This window comes from Lissotriton helveticus, chromosome 10 (genome assembly GCF_964261635.1).
Source record: "Lissotriton helveticus chromosome 10, aLisHel1.1, whole genome shotgun sequence".
Taxonomy (NCBI): Eukaryota; Metazoa; Chordata; class Amphibia; order Caudata; family Salamandridae; genus Lissotriton; species Lissotriton helveticus.
This window is the reverse complement of record NC_136071.1, coordinates 1,158,536,370-1,158,555,544: the sequence shown is the minus strand read 5'-3', so window position 1 is coordinate 1,158,555,544 and position 19,175 is coordinate 1,158,536,370. Positions and strand designations below refer to the sequence as shown.

Below are 19,175 nucleotides of genomic sequence, written 5' to 3'. Positions count from 1 at the left end.
GACTTAGAACTAGGAATACAAGAGGTAGCACACATGCCGCAAATCGCAGGGCCACATTGTATACAGAGGCAGCAACTGAATATGATCATTACTGCAATACCTAGGAATGACAATACTTTCCATCCCCAGGCAGATATAATACTCCAGAGCCAACCGGACCATGTCCAGGTGCCTGGATTCTGGTGTAACTGATGGGCAATTTTATGAAGTCTGGTTATAGCTGAATAAACAGACGGCGCGTTATTAGGAATGAAAATGCAGCAACTAGATCCAATGACTCTACATGCTCCTCCTCTATCGGCCAGTATGACGTCAAGAACGAGACGATTTTGGAGCACGACAAATCTCATAGCAGATTGCTCTTCAGTTAAGTTACCTAGAGCAGAAGTAGTCTCATTCACTACAGCTTCAAGGGTTCTGGTTAACCTACGTATTAACTTACTATTCTGGATAGGTCCTATAAAGAAAAAGAAACCTTTGTTGAAGTCTTGATACTGTTCTAGAGTAGTTTCAGTTTGATCGACAATCGGGGACTCGATCTCCCTTCTATGTCTAATGTGTACTAGATGTGTGTTTCTGTGATAATCAGATGGGGCTAGAAAAACTGGTGGCAGTAGGAAGGCAATATAACATGTTCCATCCCAATCGAGGGGCAGACGAACATATGCAGTCTGACCACAAACAAAATAAGAATGACGTGAGGCTTTGAAAATAGATTTCCCACTGTCACTATACTCGACAGTAGTAGTACAATCACTATGTCCTACATGTGCGGAACCATTCTTTCTGACACATAATTCGCCTTTGACTGGTAGTACTGAAATAGCAGGCAAATCTGGAGTAGTATCAGACTGAACATTCAGGACCATGAAATGCGAAAAATAATTACCTAAATCATATACTTCATTTTCTAGATCTAACCCTGTTCTATGGGAAAGACCTTGCTTGTCTGGAAAACATTTTCTATTCAGAAGGGACATATCAGTTGAGGATGACGTTAAAGTGGACCATGCTCCACATGAACCATTATGTGAAAACGGATAAGGAAAGAGTGGCAGAACTCCCTTCGGTGTCTGGAAAGGGGGGAGTCGACCACACACCCAACAATTGGTGGCATTGCTGGTCTGGTGTGAATAATGCAACATTCGAATGAATGTGTTATTTCGCATAGCAAGACGATAGGATAGCTCGTGAGGAGGCAGATCACTAAATGTGTGCTCTACTGTAGTATTAGAAAACATATGTACATGTGAAATTGGAAAACATAAATGTAAAGCATAACTTGTGCAGGTAACCATAAGACTCAAAAATAACAAGAAACTTAGAACAATAATACATATTTTAGAGTTTTGACTAACTCTCTCACTGTGGGGGTCTATCTCATACATGTCAGGAACCTGTCTAACCGTTTCACCCGAGAGGGACTTAGACAATTAAACTGGCTGACTTATTTTACTAGACCGGAGTTTCTCTTTATACTCCTGTTGCGGAGTTTTCTCTAACAGGGGAACTTTGAGTTCAGAGTCTGTTTTTAGGCAGTCTTTAGGAATAAGGCAGTCCTTAGCAAAAGTCTTTTCTCGTAATCCATGGAATTTCTTTATATGGCTCAGGTGGACCCACCCCTTCCTGCCCTCGAGTTTCACGGCGGTCCTTGTTGTTAGCAAGATCATGCGAGGCTCCTTCCAGCGGGGCTCCAGCGGACTTGAACGATCAAAATTTCGGACGAACACAAGATCACCGGGAACGACTTCATGCGGTTTCACCTCGGTGTTGTCTGGAAATGCGGCGGCAACCTGTGAACGACAAGAGTGTAGGGCAGTCATCAAGGAAGCTAGGTAATCTGTCAGCATATTACTGGAAACATCTGTAATACTGCGGGGTCTAGGTGTACCCCACATGTTTGGGGGGCGGCCGAATACGACCTCATACGGGGACAGACCTGATCTGGAATGTGCAACCATCCTCATATAAAATAAAGCAACTGGCAGGGCAACGAGCCAGTCTACACCTTTTTCTCTACATACTTTTGCAATGCGGATTTTCAAAGTCTGATTATGTCTCTCTACGAGAACCGGCTGCTTCAGGATGGCGCACACAATGGAACTTCCATTGGTACCCTAACAGAAGGGAAACATGTTTCATGAGCTCAGATGAGAATGGCTGGCCGTTATCAGAATACACGACCCTAGGGAGTCCATAGCGGGGAAAGAACTCACGAACCAACTGCCTGGCAGTGGTCGCAGCTGTGTAATCTGGAACTGGATATGCTTCTGTCCACCTGGACAAAGCACATACAACTACGAGGACATACTTGAAACCTCGACATCGCTCCATCTGAATATAATCCATCTGGAGGACTTCAAAAGGGTGGTCAGGAGGTTGGAATCCGCCTTGTTCCCCCGGGACACTTTTACCTGGATTGAACTGACAACATATCATACAGGTACGGACTTTCTGCTTGGCTGCAGCTCGTAAGTGCTTGTTGAACCAAAGGTTCTGAATACTGTCTAACATAGCTTTTTCTCCTAGATGTGCTGGACTATGTGCGGTATTAATAATGACTTGAACCATAGAGTCGGGGAGAAACCATGTGGCTTTTCCCTTCGTCAACCATCCTTGATCTGTCTGGACCCCTCCTTGTTCGGACCATTTCTTGATTTCTTCAGGAGTAGCATGTAACTGTATGTCTATGACATCTTGTGTAGGGTCCTTGACTGTCATACAAGTAGTCTGATCTGGAGTGAGTGTCTGTGTCGCGTTAACTGGAATGTCTGGAGTCTGAGCTGTAAGCTTGGCTGTTCGATCTGCTAGATCGTTACCTTGGGAAATGATGTCAGTGACTTTTGTATGTGCCTTGCACTTCATGATAGCGATAGCTGTCGGTAAATGTATTGCATCTAACAGAGCTTGAATGAGGAGACCATGCTGAATCTTGGCTCCATGAGAAGTCATGAAACCTCTCTCCTGCCAGAGCACTCCAAAGTCGTGTACAACTCCGAATGCGTAACGTGAATCTGTATATATGTTTACTTTCAGGTTCTTAGCACGTATGCAGGCATGGGTCAGAGCAACTAGCTCTGCTGCTTGAGCAGACAGGGTGTCAATACGATGTGTTTCTATAACTTCGGTTTCAGTAGTCACTGCATACGCGGCTACTAGTTCTCCTGTACTCGTTCTCATACATGAACCATCCACATAAAGTGTCAGGTCGGGATTAGGTAATGCAATGTCTGTCAGGTCTTGTCTTGGCTTTGTCATAGTGTTAACAATTTCCACACAGTCATGTGTGGCAGGATTTGAAGTAACTGACGGTAACAGTGTAGCAGGATTTAGAATGTTGCAGCGTCTGATTTCTATGTGTGGCTGGAACAGTGTCAGTTCATAACCTGTTAAACGTGCAATTGTCAAGTGCTGAGTCTGTGTTTGGTTTAAAAGAACTTCCACGGAGTGTGGAACTTGTACTGTCAGGGAGTGTCCTAACACTATGGAATCACTTTGTCTGATAGCTAGAGCTGTGGCTGCAACTGACTTGAGGCACGCAGGCAGAGCCTGGGCTACTGGATCTAATGTACTAGAAAAATAAGCACAGGGTTTGTACTGTCCCGCTTGATCTTGTGTGAGAACAGATAATGCAGTACCATCACGTTCTGTGACAAAAAGTGTAAAAGGCTTACTGTAGTTTGGTGTTGCTAGAACAGGTGCTTGGCATAAGGCTTTCTTTAATTCATTGAATACAAGTGTATGTTCCTGGGTCCAAGGGAGGACAGTCGATACGGCTGCCTCCTGTGTCGTTAACTGTATCAGTGGCTTGGCTAGAAATGCATACTGAGGAATCCATTGTCTGCAATAAGAAGTGAGGCCAATAAAAGCTCGTACCTCCTTCTGTGTTTTGGGCTGTGGAAGACTCACTATTAACTGGATACGGTCTGGTGTCAACTGCCTACCCCACTTGGACAGTAAGTGTCCTAAGTATACCACTTGCTGGACACAGAATTGTAATTTGGAAGGGGACACCTTGTGCCCCTGCTCGGCCAGGAAATACAGAACTGTGAGTGACGCTCGCTCGCAGTCACGTTCAGAACGGGCTGTGATCAGTAGATCATCGACATACTCGAGCAGGGCAGTATCAGTTGGCATGTGAATATTGTCTAGTTGTCTCTTAAGTGCTTGACTGTAAATACTAGGGCTTTCTGTGAAACCTTGAGGAGCTCGTGTGAATTTATAGCTCCTTCCATTTAAACAAAAACCGAAAAGGTACTGGCTGTCTGGATGAATGGGGACACTGAAAAATGCGTTCTTGAGATCGATAACTGTGAAAAATGTAGCTTCAGAATCAATGGCTGTCAAAAGGGATGAAATATCTGGGACTACTGGATACTGGGATATGATACATTTATTAAGCTCCCGAAGGTCAATCACTAATCGATATACTGGAGGTGCATTTGGATCAGTACGTTTCAAGACTGGAATGATAGGAGAATTACATACGTTGGAGTCAGTTTCTACAACCACTCCTTGAGCAATAAGTTCGTCAATAATTTTGGATAAGGCGGCTACAGCCTCAGGTGGCAATCTGTACTGTCTGATTCGTGGCAAAACTATACCTTGTTTGAGAGTCACACGATGGGGTGTGATATGCATACAACCTACATCAGTTGGACCTTGCGCCCATAAATGCTGTGGTACATTCAATAATCTTGGATCAAAATCACGTAATACATAATGACCTTTAAAGTCTCTCAGAAACAATCGGACCCCTTCTGGGGAGCAGCAAATTACTGCTCCTAATTCTTTTAGTGTCTTAATGCCTAACAAATTTTCTGGACATGATTTCGTGAGTAACAAATCAGTGGTTCGGGACAATGGACCAACTTCTAGAGTAACTGGTTTCGAAATTTCATTAACAATCGGCTTTCCTGAAAATCCAAGGGAAACATTTTTAGAGCCTGAGAGCGGAGCCCCTGGAACCTCGTCATGACTGATAGTAGTCCTACTTGCCCCTGGATCAATCAAAAACTTTCTGTCTTTCCCTAATATTTGACTGTGCACATAGGGACCCTCTTGATCTACAGGTATCTCGATGAGAGGCAAGCCTACCTCCCTCTCTAGGCTGTTTCATGAATATGGCTGATAATCTGGATACTCTGACTGTGCGTACTGGTACATCTGCTGTGTAACGTGTTGTGTTGCAGCTATAGGCTGCGGTACCGTGACTGTCTGTTGTGCATTCTGTGGTGGCTGAGAAGTCTGTGAAACTTGTTCTTGTCTAGGCGGACGTGGTCTCTCTTTAGTCTTACCAGTAGCTATGTTGTGTTTCAGAACTGCACACTCGTTTATAAAATGACCTGGCTGTTTACAATAATTGCAAGTCCCTTTAACGGGAGCTGCAGGATGACTGGCTTGATTCGGACCCCTCTTCTGACTGTCTTGTGGAACAGATTGTGCAACTAATACTTTCATTTTCGTGTCTTTCATACGTCTCCTTTCGTGTTCTTGCTCTTCCCTGATTCTATTCTGGTGATACTGGAGCATTTGTAACATTTGTGATGGAGTATTAGCTTGCCAACTACTTTCGACTTTCAATACTCGATTTTTAACTTGTGGACTTGAATTCTCGACTAGTTTGGTAACAAAAAGATGAGGGTACGATTCACTACTTGTTTTCAGACCACTGTTAATAATAAAACATTTTTCAAATCTAGAATAAAAATCACTAGTGTCTACATCCTGTTTTTGTTTACAAGCTGAGATTGCATCCCAGTCTTCCTTTTTCGTGGCTAGTTATCTGGGCAAAACCTGTATCAATAACTCGGGCAATTCTTTAACTTTACCCCCAAGACCGGTACCTGGTACTCGTGAATTATCTTCAGCTTCTAGAGCTGCCCAATCTATCTTTTTCTCTCCCACCTCCCATTCTTTTTCCTTGAGTTTTTCATATACCCCTACGGGCAACAGGACCTTTAACATTTTAATAATATCAGGATACGTGTATTCTCCCATACGGAGCATGTCTTTTAATTCTCGATGGAACCCTGCTGGATCTTTGTCGTGACAAGGAATTAACTTTTTCATCTCTAAGAGTTCCATCTTTGTGATAGGGGTATAAACAAATACTCGTTCTAGATCACCACCCGCTGTCCTAACTGGGTGTACTTCTCGTAACGGATGCTGTCTATCTATGTAAAATGATTTACTTTCTGGAGGTGAGACATGAACAAAATGCGGATTCAGAAACGTTCGATATTTGTGGCGCTGTTCTAGAATGATACTAATTAATCGGTACCTAGACCTCTCCATCTATACTGGAGTAACTCGTTCAAAACATCATGTAACGGACCTGGATCAGAATGCTGTCCCTCATACAGTGTAATGAGGTGCTGGATCATATACATACCCACCAGTCGCTGCTCGGCTGGGGGCAGTTTCAGAAACATTTGTGCCACTATTTCGTCTGGAAAAGTGGTAGAATCAGTAGTCCATCGGACTGCTGATCGGGCTAGTTCTTGTTCATGCATGGTACTAAGTTTACTATAACCTATTCGTGATTTCAGAATGTGATCGGTAGCTTGAAATACTTGCTCAAGAGAACCTTGTTCTGGTGCTGGAGGAGGGGAAACTTTCTTGTGTTCTAGGCGTGAATGTCGGTCGGGAAGTCTAGTTCTACCTACATACGCTATTCTGGAGGGATTCTCGTCGTCTACCTCTTCAGTAGAAGAGTTGTCTTCTTTCTCGGTTACTTGTGCTGCTTCTCGTTTCTCGTGTATCTTTATTATTTCCCTACGGATTTTCTTGTACATACTCTCTATACAGTTCTGTGTCTTGTGTCTTCCCTCGGCTATATGGTCACTCCATCTGGTCAGGACTTTCATTTCTTCCGGATCTTTATCCGGATAATCTTGTTCCCTTATTAAACAATTAATTAGAAACTTTAAAAGCATGAGCTGAATCTCGACTTTCCTTTGAACCATGGCATCGCCAATACTTCCTGGATCTACTCCTGTACGGATGAAACGATATATTCTGTCTAGATAACCTTTCATATTCGGTAGGGTGTCCAAATATTCGGTCACCCGTCTTACACGTAATGAATACAGGACCATATCATCATCGCCTGGGACTGGATCATAACGGCATTCGGTAAGTGCTCGCTTGATATCTGCGACTGACTGAAGTTTGGGCGAACGCTGTAACGCTCGTGCATGTAGCTCGAGTAGCGTGATACGTCTGGGTTGAGGCGGGGTTCCAGGAGGCCTACCCCCCGTGGCCCCTAGACTAGAATCGTCTACGGGTATCGTACGTGCTGGGAGAGTGACTGATGTAGCGGGTACATGTACTGTAGGCTGGACCGGGGGTGCCGTAACAGGTGCTGTAACGGGTGCCCCGGTGGCAGGAGGAACAGGAATTACATTATTTACAGGAGCAGGCGGGACAGGATTTGCATATTCTGGGACTGTGTCGTCCAAATAGGACGAGAGAAAAATATCAGCTGCAGTCGGTTTGTGACGTAGCTTAATCGGAACTAATGGCGGCGGAAAATTACATGGTGCTTCCGGGGTTGCTTTCGGCAAGCCCTCGGCAAGAAGAGGATACATACCCTTAATAAGGGCATTTCTCTGTCTGTCTGACTGTTCGGCTTTAACTCGTTCACCTACTTCGATTAATTCCCTTTCTTGGGCTCTTTCTGAGGATTCCCTACTTAATTCTGTTTTTCTGATTTCTTTTTCGGTTCTTCTATGAGATTCTTTGCGCCATAACTCGATGGCATCTTTCTGGGACTGTCTGGATTTCTTTTTCCATAATGCTTCTTCTACTCGCATGATGCACTCGGCATCCCACGTACCTGATGTGGGCCATCTATATTTCTCTTCTAATTCCTTGGTGTACTCCACCCATAAGTCTAGATATAATATGGCACTCAAGCCATGCTTATGATACATAAAATGACCTGGACTGTCCCTAGGCGGGACAGGAACTGCTTCCTCTAATAACCCTTTTCTGGTTTTTAACTGACGTAATTTCGAGAATAGAGGCATTGTCTAGGCTGGAATCTGGACACAATACAATACACGATAAACACAATAATAACTGGAAAAACAAATCACTCATACCACGACATTGAAAACACATGGAATAACATTTAAAATAACAGTTCGGACAGAACACATGAATTTCTCGAGAACAGAACTTACTAGAATGACTAGATGCACTGCTAAAACAGCACGAAACTTACCGGTCCCATAAAGAGACACGTCAGGACCCGCGTCCACCTAGGTGAACACTTCGTGTTGGATCTGCGTACCCAAACCCACGGACCAGAGACAAATTAATTGACCCTGTCTAGATACTACCCCAGCAACGGTACTCACCGGGCAGCAAGAACGGAAGGCCTCGGACTGGACTGGACTGGACTGTTACGACGACGGACTACGAACTTCGGACTTCAGTTACAGGTGGGCCTCCGGATACCTCGGACCTTGGACTCTCGGCTTGGGCTCTGGTCGGGACTCGCCGCGTTCCTCACCGCCTCGTCTGGATGCTGGACCGCAACCTCCGTCTCCTCCGTGGGCCTGAGGGATACTTGAAGCAGAAATATCTGCACGTGCAAGGTATGGTTCCGTCACGGCTGCAGAGGATCAGGGGGCCTGCGTGGCTTCACCGGCGCGTGGGGAAAGGGCAAGTCCCTGTTCGGGCACCATTATGTGGTAAATAAATAATTAATTACCTGTACTATTTTTTAATTACAGTGAATGAAACAGGTAGCTCAATAAATAAGAGTCAGGATTCGAGGTATCTTGAGTCTACAGGCTTTAATCAGGCATAAAGGACAGGAACAGGACAGCCTGTACGGGAATAGGATGAAGGCAGCTGCCGGGGAAATGGGAATCGGGGATTGGGGCCTTTCAGTAACAGTACACAGTATATATATTAAAACAATTGCATTACATTCAATACAGTAGGCGTAGCAGTAGGCGTGACTCGTAGCAGTCGCGAAAGATAAGGGCAAAATGATGTAACAAGAAGGCGTGTACAGGGCGTATACATAGACATGTGATGTAAACGTAACAGAAGTGTCATAAATGGGGCGGAAACATGGAGGGGGCTACCTGAGCAGCTGGGACCTCTAACCTAGTGGTGCGCGCAAACGGGCAATGACGTGTTACCAGAGAACTGGGGGCTATGACTTCTGCGCTAGAAGAGGAGACTAAAGTCTGGAGTGTCAGAGCGACATGTACCTAAGGCATATCTGGTATCTGGTGTTTGGAATACATATTGCTAGAATCCAAAAGTTATCAGGGCAGAGGCTACTAGACACTAAGACTGGTGCATGCATAATTCTACATGTATTGCGTGTGCTAGGAATATTCTATGAATATTAATACAGTATTTCTCTTACATGGAGACAGTAAGGCTAGACCATGACGGAAACTATTGATGCGATGCAGTAGCTTAGGAATGCAGAGAAGGAGGGCTGGACTGATAACTAGAAACATAACATACTCTTGGCAGACTGGGAGGCAGAGCCAGGCCGGGTCGGGCACTGCGAGGCATGAAGTAAGCGAAGGGTCAGGGATGCAGGTGGGGGCTGTATCGCTCCTCGGAGAGGGTTCAGGAGTGCAGGTGGGGGCTGTATCGCTCCTCGGAGAGGGTTCAGGAGACAGGAGCTGAATCTGGTGTCCGGGCCCTTTTGAGGCCTAGAAACGGGGACAATTCAATGAGTTAACGTGCACACCGTAAAATGTGGCAACGTAAGTTTACATAGGCTTAATATTCGTTGCTTTCACGAGGACTGGAAACTGGCATACTAGAGATGGACACAACTGTAATTGCGTCTTTAATCGATCAGAGGGGTATACATGCATATCGATCATGCACATATAGCATAATATGGGGAACACGTAGGCACATACAACATGGCAAAATTTACTTTTCCACAGGACTGACCTAGTTTGGCAGTATGCAAGTGACATCACGGTGCGCGACATCACACAGGGCATCACAGGAATTTAATTAATAGAAATTGGCATCACAAGCCACGACTTTACAGGAAGTGGCATCACAAGAAGTGACATCAGATCTAAAGCCCTCACATGTTTAGCAGGTCTATCATGTGTACGTTTGAGCGCATTGCAAGGATAATAACACTGAGCTATGGAAGATGATATGCGACTTCTACACCTTGCAATCTCCAAGTTTTATGTAACACATCCTGTACATTCTTGTACAAGTATATATAATGTATTGTACATGTAATATGCACGTGTTGATGTAAAGCGCTCTGACACCCTGCATTGGAATGAGTAGGGCTATACAAGAAAACATAGCGGTACTTAAATTATTTCAACGCCTCCTCCGGTGTAGTAAGCTCTATATAAATGCAATTTGCTTTGTGTAAATACTGGGAAAGACCAACACATCTGACATTCTTACAGTGAGTGCGTATGTACTAAACAGGGACTGAACACAGTAAAAAGCTGCCTCTCTTAAGTATGTGTGAAGTGCTAACAAGGTGCGAGCCTTTGTTTCCCCTCTGCTTGATTTGCATCAGGTGTGAGGCTCCTGACTGCTGCCAGCCAAGAGACTGGAACAAAAGGTGGCCTGATGACCCCTCACATTCTGCCTTTGTTATGCCCAGCAAGAGTCTACAGGGTGGTGCCTAGATGTGGGGCCCCTCTGAAATACGCGGAAACCGTCTGGTGCACGTCCCAGACACCAGGGCACGTTCAGCAGCAGCGCCTGCGTGTTGTCTGCTGTCCTTCTGAGCAGCAAAGTGCAGGCAGCCAGGGGGCTTATCTGATGCCAGCTAGGCCCATAACAAATGCCCAAGTCACGGGGCTATCAGGCCTCCTTCTCTTTAACCCCTTCGACGCTGATGACGAGCTCAGCTCGTCATGAGGTTCACCTCTCGTACGCTGATGACGAGCTGAGCTCGTCAACTGCGGGTTTTTCAAAAAGTCAGCGCACAGCGGGAAAATGCGCAGCGCCGATGGTGTTAAGCATCCTGCTGCCGGGTATCTGGAGGCTCACGCACACCAAAATGCACATGCATGAAGAGGAAAGAAAGACTCTCTCAGCTTGTTATTACTTCGTAAGTACTTAGAGGAGGCATGCTTTTGACTTTGTTCAGTCCCTGCATATAGGGGTCGCCATATGTTGGGGTTTTGAAACCCGGCATCCCCCTAAAATGCGTTTTTTGCCGAGTCATGGCCGTGCCCGGCTGCCCTGCGGGTCCTTGCACTTCTCCCAGCTGTAGCTCTCTAGTTCACATGTAGGGCCCGAGTTAGACACAGAGGTGACTCTGCGCTTGTAGTGGCCCCACGTACCACAGCGGATTCAGGTTTACTACGTTCTCTTATTCACAAGCGTTCCCAGCAGTGCACCTAGAATGCTAAGCCTTCTGCAGGTTTCTTGGCGCACCACTGTAGGTGCCATCTGACATTGTTTTACTATTTGTTATTTCCACAAATCTGACCTCTAAATCCAGAACAATTTTGTACTGGGAAGAGGCGGCCACAATGTTCAGTTGCATATTTTTAGGCCTTGGCGGTAAATTCCGTTCCGCTCGCGGAATTTGGGTAATTTCGCATTCCACAGAGAATGCGAATTTGGCCGAAATTCTGCGTTCTGCGACTTCGCAAAATTTTTTGCTTGTTCCCGTTCACACATTGCGTGTTCGTGAGATATTCCCCCCCTCCTTCCCCCCGAGCACACATACAGCGATTGTTGCGTACAGGAAAAAAGCTTCCCGAACAAGCAATTCTGTGTGTTCGTGGAATTTCTGCGTGTTCGTGGACATTTTTTACCGTTTCGCGGAGATTTGCGTAGCGCGATTATGCAAATTCCACCCACCCCTACATATTTTCTTCTTCTCCGCCTCCCCGTGGAGACTCCCCTTCCCTAAACCCAAACAAACTTTAGTAGTGTTTTTTTTTTATTTTATTTTTTTAGAGTTTTATATAGCGCGAACTAGAACCGAACCGAATCAGTTATCAGAGCGCTTTACATAGCACCAGTTACGTTACATGAGGACACACTTTCATATTTTTTTTTTTTTTTTTTTTTTTTATTTTTTTTTTAGGCACGGGGAGATTAAGTGATTTGCCCAGAATCACAGGGGGTTTTTGGCGTCGTTACCGAGACTCGAACCCAGATCCCCAGGTCCGAGGTCGAGCGCCTTAGCCGTTAGGCCAACCCCTCTCCCCTACCTTGAATGGGGTTTACTGCGCCTCTTTGCTGAGCACATCTCCGCCTCCATTGTGTGAAAGGGCCAGAGAAGAGTGTGTAGGCATCAGAAACTCTCCATACCAACCACACCTTATCCACCTCCTGCCACCCCTTGCATATTGTTTGCTACTGTGTAATCCTATAAAGTGTGAAATACAGTTATGCAGTAGTAAAAGCAGGTACCACTGCTAGGTATTCGCCAGTTTATCTAAAGGGCATACAAGGAGCCATTTTCAGTCACACACATAGGTTTATGGACAAAAATGGCTGTGAGAATCGGGTCCGTACACTCTGCGTTAATCCAGATAGTAGCGCACCAAATATAATCAGATGGGCTCAGGGCACAAATCGGGGTCTCCCTTCCTGCACATAAGCAATCCTGCCTGTAACATAAGCTCCCTTGCAGTATGGCACAAGGATACCTGCATGGTCGCCAGGCAGCAGTGCGCGCCGTGCTAGGCGAGACCAGAAGCGTGCCGTATCTTAGTAGACACGGTGCATTTCTGCTCTCTTCCACACAAGGCAACATTCATTAACTATTCATAAATCTTCAGCTTAATGTTTGTTTTAAAAAAGCACATTTGCATTTCTTATTAAAAGAAGCTTAAACATATAAGAAATAGAATCACCAAGATACACATCTATTTAAACAATATTCCCACTTTGTCATTTTCAAGCTTAGTTGCACATTAATAGGAAAAAATGCATGTGTTTTAAAAAAGTAAAACCAAAATGCTCTTTGTGATTATGTTACTTTGTCGCTTTTGTAAAATAGGCTCTTGGCCATTTAAGTGATGATGATTAAATGGGCATTGCACTGAGGTAGCCCTCCCTACTGCAACTGGGAAGAGTCCCCCGGGCTCCAAGAAAAAGTCCTTATATAAAGGTTTCCCAATAATTTTCAAAGAATAAATGCCAACTGTTCAATTTGAAAGTTTATTCATATATTTTTCCATCTTGTTGTATTCACAAGGGTATAATCCATTTATATTTGATCATTCCTTCAAATTCAAGTTATGCACTCTAGTAATCCCAATGCATTTCGGCATATTCATAATGCCTTCATCTGGGGATATATGTTCTGTTAATAGAAGAAAAACAGAATAGGTATACGAAGTAATGCGCAAAAGGTATTATTGAAAAAAAAAATTTTACTGAAAAAAATTGTGCTCATTTAACCGCAAGGGAAAAAGTGCTCGTTTACTAATACGGACTGGGTGAAACCGAATGGGTGCTACGAAGGAGCATGCATTATGTAGTCCTGTGAATGTTGTCAAAAGGTCGACCAGCAAGTGTTGAAACACCTAAGTTGCACTGTTGTATACTCAATAAAGGAACGTGCGAAGGTTGGTGTGCTCCGGACCGTGGTTGTAATCAAACAGCCGTGGTTAAGAGGTGACCGACTCAGGGTTAGTGAAATATCGTGAAAACAAACTAACACTTGTCGTGAAATTAACTGCAAGTGAAACATTCTCGGAGAAAAACGTTAAAAAGTGAAGCTTACCGTAGCGTGCAAACGCGGCTCGGTGAATAGAAGGTGTGGTTGTTCCCATGCCGGGATAGGGCGTGGCTAGACCCCGGAAGTGTTTATAAAGCGAGAACGTTGCTAGGTGACGCTTATTCGCCGTGTAGATGGAAAGGTGTACTACATATCTATCAAAAGTGAACTATATGTTAACCAAAATAATCAATGAGTTGAACAAAAGGTGGGTGGCGTCCTAGGAGTAATAATTAATAAAATTACAACAAAAAGCATGATTATTAGGTGGACAGCGAGATCGCCGAGAAAAATACTGAGATGTAGTCCTGCTTAAAGTTAGAGTGTAGAAAGGTGAATAAATGTCTAAAAAAGATATATGGGAAACGTGATAGTTAGAACGCATGGTGTGTGACAATCATATGGGTAACATCACTAATGTATACATACAAGAAATCTAATAATGGGGCATCCATTAGGCGCATACAGATAAGCAACAATATGTAAAACATTTCATAGGTAGCATGAATATTCCACGCGGTCATTAAGGCCGAGTGGTTTCATGCTTGATAAAGCAAAAATCCAATAGTTTTCTCTCCTTAAGAGTTTATTGTGATTGTCCTTGCCTTCTTCTTTGTTAATGGTTTCCAAAGCGCAAAAGCGCATTTGGCTGATGCCATGACCTGCTTCCAAAAAATGTTGGGCGACTGTGGATTTGATTTGCTTGGTTCTAATGTTAGACTTATGCTCATTGAGCCTTGTTTTGAGTTTTCTTTCTGTCTGTCCAACATAAATTTTGCCACAAGGGCACTTCAACATATAAACAACATTGGATGTATCACAGGTTGCCGTAGCTCTAATCTTGACTTGGTGTCCTTTCATGGGATGGTGGATTGTTTTTCCTTTTATCACGCTGTTGCAATGGTTGCAATTCCAGCACGGGGTTGTTCCTTTGAATTCAATGGAGGTACAATTGGTTTGTTTAATTAGTTCACCCAAGTTTTTTGCTCGTGTATAAGCAAAGATTGGTTCAGTGGTGAAGAGATTGTTGAAGTCAGGTTCAACTCTGAGGATATCCCAATGTCTTTTGATGATCTGTTTGTATTTTTTGCTGACTGTCGAATATTTTGAAACTATGGTAATAGCATCTTTTTTAGTTGGTGTTGTGTTGGTCAATAATTTGTTTCTTGTTTTAAGTGCACAACGTTGTTTGGCCTGCTCGAGGATCTGATGTGGGTACCCACGAGACTTAAACCGAATGGTCATATTCTGAATCTCTTGATTGAATTTATCGGTGTCAGATGTAATTCTTTTGGCTCTGATGAGTTGGCTGTATGGCAAATGATTTTTGAGAGGTTGCGGATGAAAACTTGAAAAATGTAACGTATTATTCCTGTCAGTTTCTTTCCTGAATAAACTGGTTTCAAATCCTGTGGAGGTGTTGGTAATCTTTACATCAAGAAAAGATATGGATGTGGATTGGATTTCATAAGTAAACTGTATTCGTTGGTCGATCGAATTAAGTAATGCAAGCTCAGTTTGTAATAAGTTTTGTGGGCCTTGCCATATTAGAAAAATATCATCAATGAACCTCACAAACATTCTGAGGTGGTTAATCCATGTGGTTTTACAGAGGATGTGATCCTCCTCAAATCTATGCATAAAGATATTCGCATAGGTAGGTGCTGCCGAATTTCCCATTGACGTTCCGGTCATTTGTTGATACCAGTCTTCTTTCCAGACAAAATAACTGTGAAATAGGGTAAATTCAAGTAGTTCCATTAGTAGGATTTTGAATTCATTGTCCAATTCCGTTCTTAGTAGACAATATTCTACTGCCTTAATGCCCATGGAGTGGGGTATGGATGTATAAAAAGATGTAACGTCTACTGTGCACAGTAGGAGATTACCCCGATCTTCCAGTTCTATACAGTTGAGTTTGTTGAGAAAATCTGTAGTGTCTCTTATGAACGTTGGTGTGGATGTAACAATGGGTTGAAAATATCTATCCAAAAATTTACCCACAGGGTCGTGGATGCTGCCGCATGTAGAAACTATGGGCCTGCATGGGGGTGCATGAAGATTTTTATGAATTTTTGGGACCAAGAAAAATTTGGGACTTTTTGGATATGGTGTAGTAAGGTATTTCTTAGTTTTGTCCGTGATAACTCCGTTTTCAAATGCTGAGTTCAAAATAGTGTCAAGTCTCTACTTGAATTGTATAGTGGGATTTGTTTGTAGCTTATGATATGTATTGGTATCCAAGAGGTGGAGGGATGCTTGGCTGTCATAATAGGAGGTATTGAGAATGACGATTGCACCGCCTTTATCAGCTTTTACGCATGTTATCTCTTTGTTGTTTGCGATGGATTTTAGAATGTTAATTTCTTTGTTGGTGAAATTTTTGTTCTTGGATCTTTGTTGACAGTTTAATTTGTTTAAGTAATTTTTGACTAAAGTTTCAAAGGTATCAAGGCTTTTATGTGAGATCGGTGGTAAAAATGTACTTTTAGGACGTAGTCCCCTAAGTTGATCTTGTTCAATGACTCCTGTGGTTTGTATTACATTGTCAAAAAAATGTCTCAAACGTAGTTTCCTCATCAGTTTGAAAAAGGAAATTTCCAATTCTAGTTTATTAGTTTGAGCCGTGGGTATGAATGAGGTACCTTTTTGTAAAGTCTTAATTTGTATCTTGCTGAAATGGAAGTCAGAAATGTTGATAACCAAATTCTCAGTTATTTCGCTTTGGTTTTTTCCTTCTTGCTTGTTACATTCCGCGTCTGTGGAGGCTCTTTTGTTTTTTCTTTTGGCCCTCCTGGGTCTTCGTGTTGGTCTTGGCCTAATTCTAAAAAAGACTCAGTGGATGTAGATGGAGTTTCAGAGGTGGCTGTATTGCTTTGAGTGATGTTGGTGGATTTTTGTGGCATGAACCGTCCTCTTCTTCCTTGTTGATTTGCTGTGTCACCCTCAGATGAGGATGTGTCAGTATTAGCAGTGTAGGGTTTGTTCTGACGTCGTTTAGCATAAATATCAGCTCACGTATAGACCTCTCCCATTTTGTAGTCTATAGTATCTCTCCTTAGTTTCCTGACTTTTCGCTCGCTGACTTCAGCGGAATGTTTAGTAAGTTGTTGATTGATGTCGTCTATAATTTTAGTTTTAGGGAGGGCTACCTCAGTTCATATTTATCACGCTCCCAGTCGGAGGGCGCTACCCCGGAGCACCAAACAGACTGTTAAACTTTATTTTTGAACATTGCAGTGCGTCCAGGAATACCCATTGTTAAATGGGCATTGCGCCACTTCTTGTGACATTGTAACATTACTTCCCATGACATCCTGATGGTATATAATTAGTCCCCCCCCACCATTTTTCCTTAGGACTTTAGCCCTGACCACCCTGTATAATCAATTCATCGTTCCACTGTTTCATCGATTAACTTTGACTATCACATATTCATCCGATCGCATTATCAATGTATGGGTATCTACCTATGTAGAGTACTCTTGCTTTGGTTTGGGGTTGGTACACCCTCTACAAAACCTTGGGAATAAAATCTGGATTTTCAGTACTTGTCTTAACTCTTGTCTCTTTCCTTTGTGCAGCGGACCCGCTGGTTGGGAGTATCGCGACACAGTACACGACGAACAGAGCCGAGCATGACCGAATGGCCAGGCAGTGGACCAAGAGATACGCCACATAGGAAGCGAATTAGACACGCTGGACCTGCGCAAGCACACTCACTAAGTGCATCCAGAGCCCTTCTTTAGTTTATTTTTATTTTTTTTATTTTTTTTCCTTCGAACGGTTGTGACACAAAGTTGTCATTTTCTTTAATAAATTTGATAACATAACTTGAACATATTTTTTCCCCACATTAAAGGGGACTTCTTCTTTGTTTGTTTGATGATGATGCGGAGAATGTTGAATCTGTTCTAGCCTAGGGCTTTGTCACAAAGCTTTGTAGCATTGTGTGTAATATTTTCTTACATGGTTATATTGTTTTTTGGGGGGGGAAGGAGGGTAAAGAATAAACAAATTCAGAATTGAATCTCATTTATACTTAAAGGTTGCATTAAGGGTTAATTTTTTTGTACTGAAGTTTATTCGTGGTTGGTGCGTGCATGCTGCCGGAAAACAGAATTTTTGTACAGAAACCTCTGATCGACAGTCACTACGCATTTACCCAAGACCGTAATAATCGGACACACCTTGCATCCCACCACAAGAGACTTCCCAGTTTGAACAAAGTAAATGTGTATTTTCACCTTCTGAATAACAAAGCCAAGTACTTGTACATTTCTTAAGCGATCTGCACCACCTTTGACTGTAGATCAGTTGTTGTTCACTTGTGTTTACTGAGAGCACGCAATAAAACACTGGCTGGTGAAAAGTTTCTTGTCTGACTCTTAGTATCACTGTGCCCTTTCTTCTTCCAGCACCATCAGGACTTCTGTACTTCTAGGCTTACAAATAATCTAACCACTGGCAAATGCTCAGGGTAGCATTCTGGCCCATCGTTTTGTGCACACGTTGCCATTCTAGACAAAGGCCCGCCTTATGCAAATCAGTACTGACCCTGCTCCTCATGAGCTGTCCATCATTCTAGAGCTGCCTCTAGAAGGAAACACAAGCATCTCCAGACCAGTTTAGTACTTATTGGGCCTCATCAGTGAGGTATACCTTGGATCCTATTGTAGAGTGAGCACGGGACCCTCGTCTGGGCACACCCATGGCCATCTAGGGCATTACATCCGTCACTCAAAGGATGATGGGAGGAATGCTTGTATGTAGAGTAACCAATGCTTCTCCCTTCACACCTTTCTTTCCTGCTCTTTGCCTTGCATGCTTTTAATTTCCAATCTCTCTTTTCCTTTCTTTTCCATCTTTCTCATTATCTTTCCCAACGTCTCTCTCTTGTGCACCTCTTTGACATACAGTTCTATCTCTTCGTAGTCTATTTGCGTTTTCTCGTTTCACCTTCATTTGCTTTTTCACCCTGTTCTCTTACCCTCTGTGCCCGCACTCTCTTCACACCTGCAGCGTCTTGCTCTCTTCTGTGCCTATTTAGTCTATTATACATTCCTATGTCACACACTTGTCGTTTTTCCAATTCTCTCCTCCCTGTGTTGCTCTAATACTTGCTCTCTTTTTTACTTGTCTCTACTACAATTTTGTGAGACAATTTTATTGACTGTATAATTAATTAAAATCATTACAGTAAAAGCAACAAAGAAGCAATTCTTGTATATAAAAGAATAGGTACATAAAAGGCTAAGATTAAAAACTAATGCTAAAATCAAGACTGTGATTACAGACTTCATTTGCCTGCATGAAATATTCTGCTCCACTGTCTGAGTCCCGCATGGTTGACCTTTCCCCAACTTGTGTGCCTTGGAGTTAGTCTATGTTGGTGAGCGCTTGAGCTGATCTCAATGGCCCTTTAAGTATCTTACTAGGGACATTTCTTTCTTAG

At 43.3% G+C, this 19,175-nt stretch overlaps 1 protein-coding gene across 1 annotated transcript in view; it reads left to right on the top strand.

Moving 5' to 3' along the window:
- The window catches only part of LOC144784891 (ubiquitin-conjugating enzyme E2 E2), a 738,431-nt gene extending 720,339 nt beyond the window's left edge, over positions 1–18,092 (top strand). The window contains exon 6 of the mRNA XM_078663985.1: positions 17,305–18,092. Within this exon, the coding sequence (XP_078520111.1) occupies positions 17,305–17,402 (98 nt within the window). The 3' untranslated portion in view covers positions 17,403–18,092. The remainder of the gene's footprint in view (positions 1–17,304) is intronic.
- Positions 18,093–19,175: the final 1,083 nt, after the last annotated feature.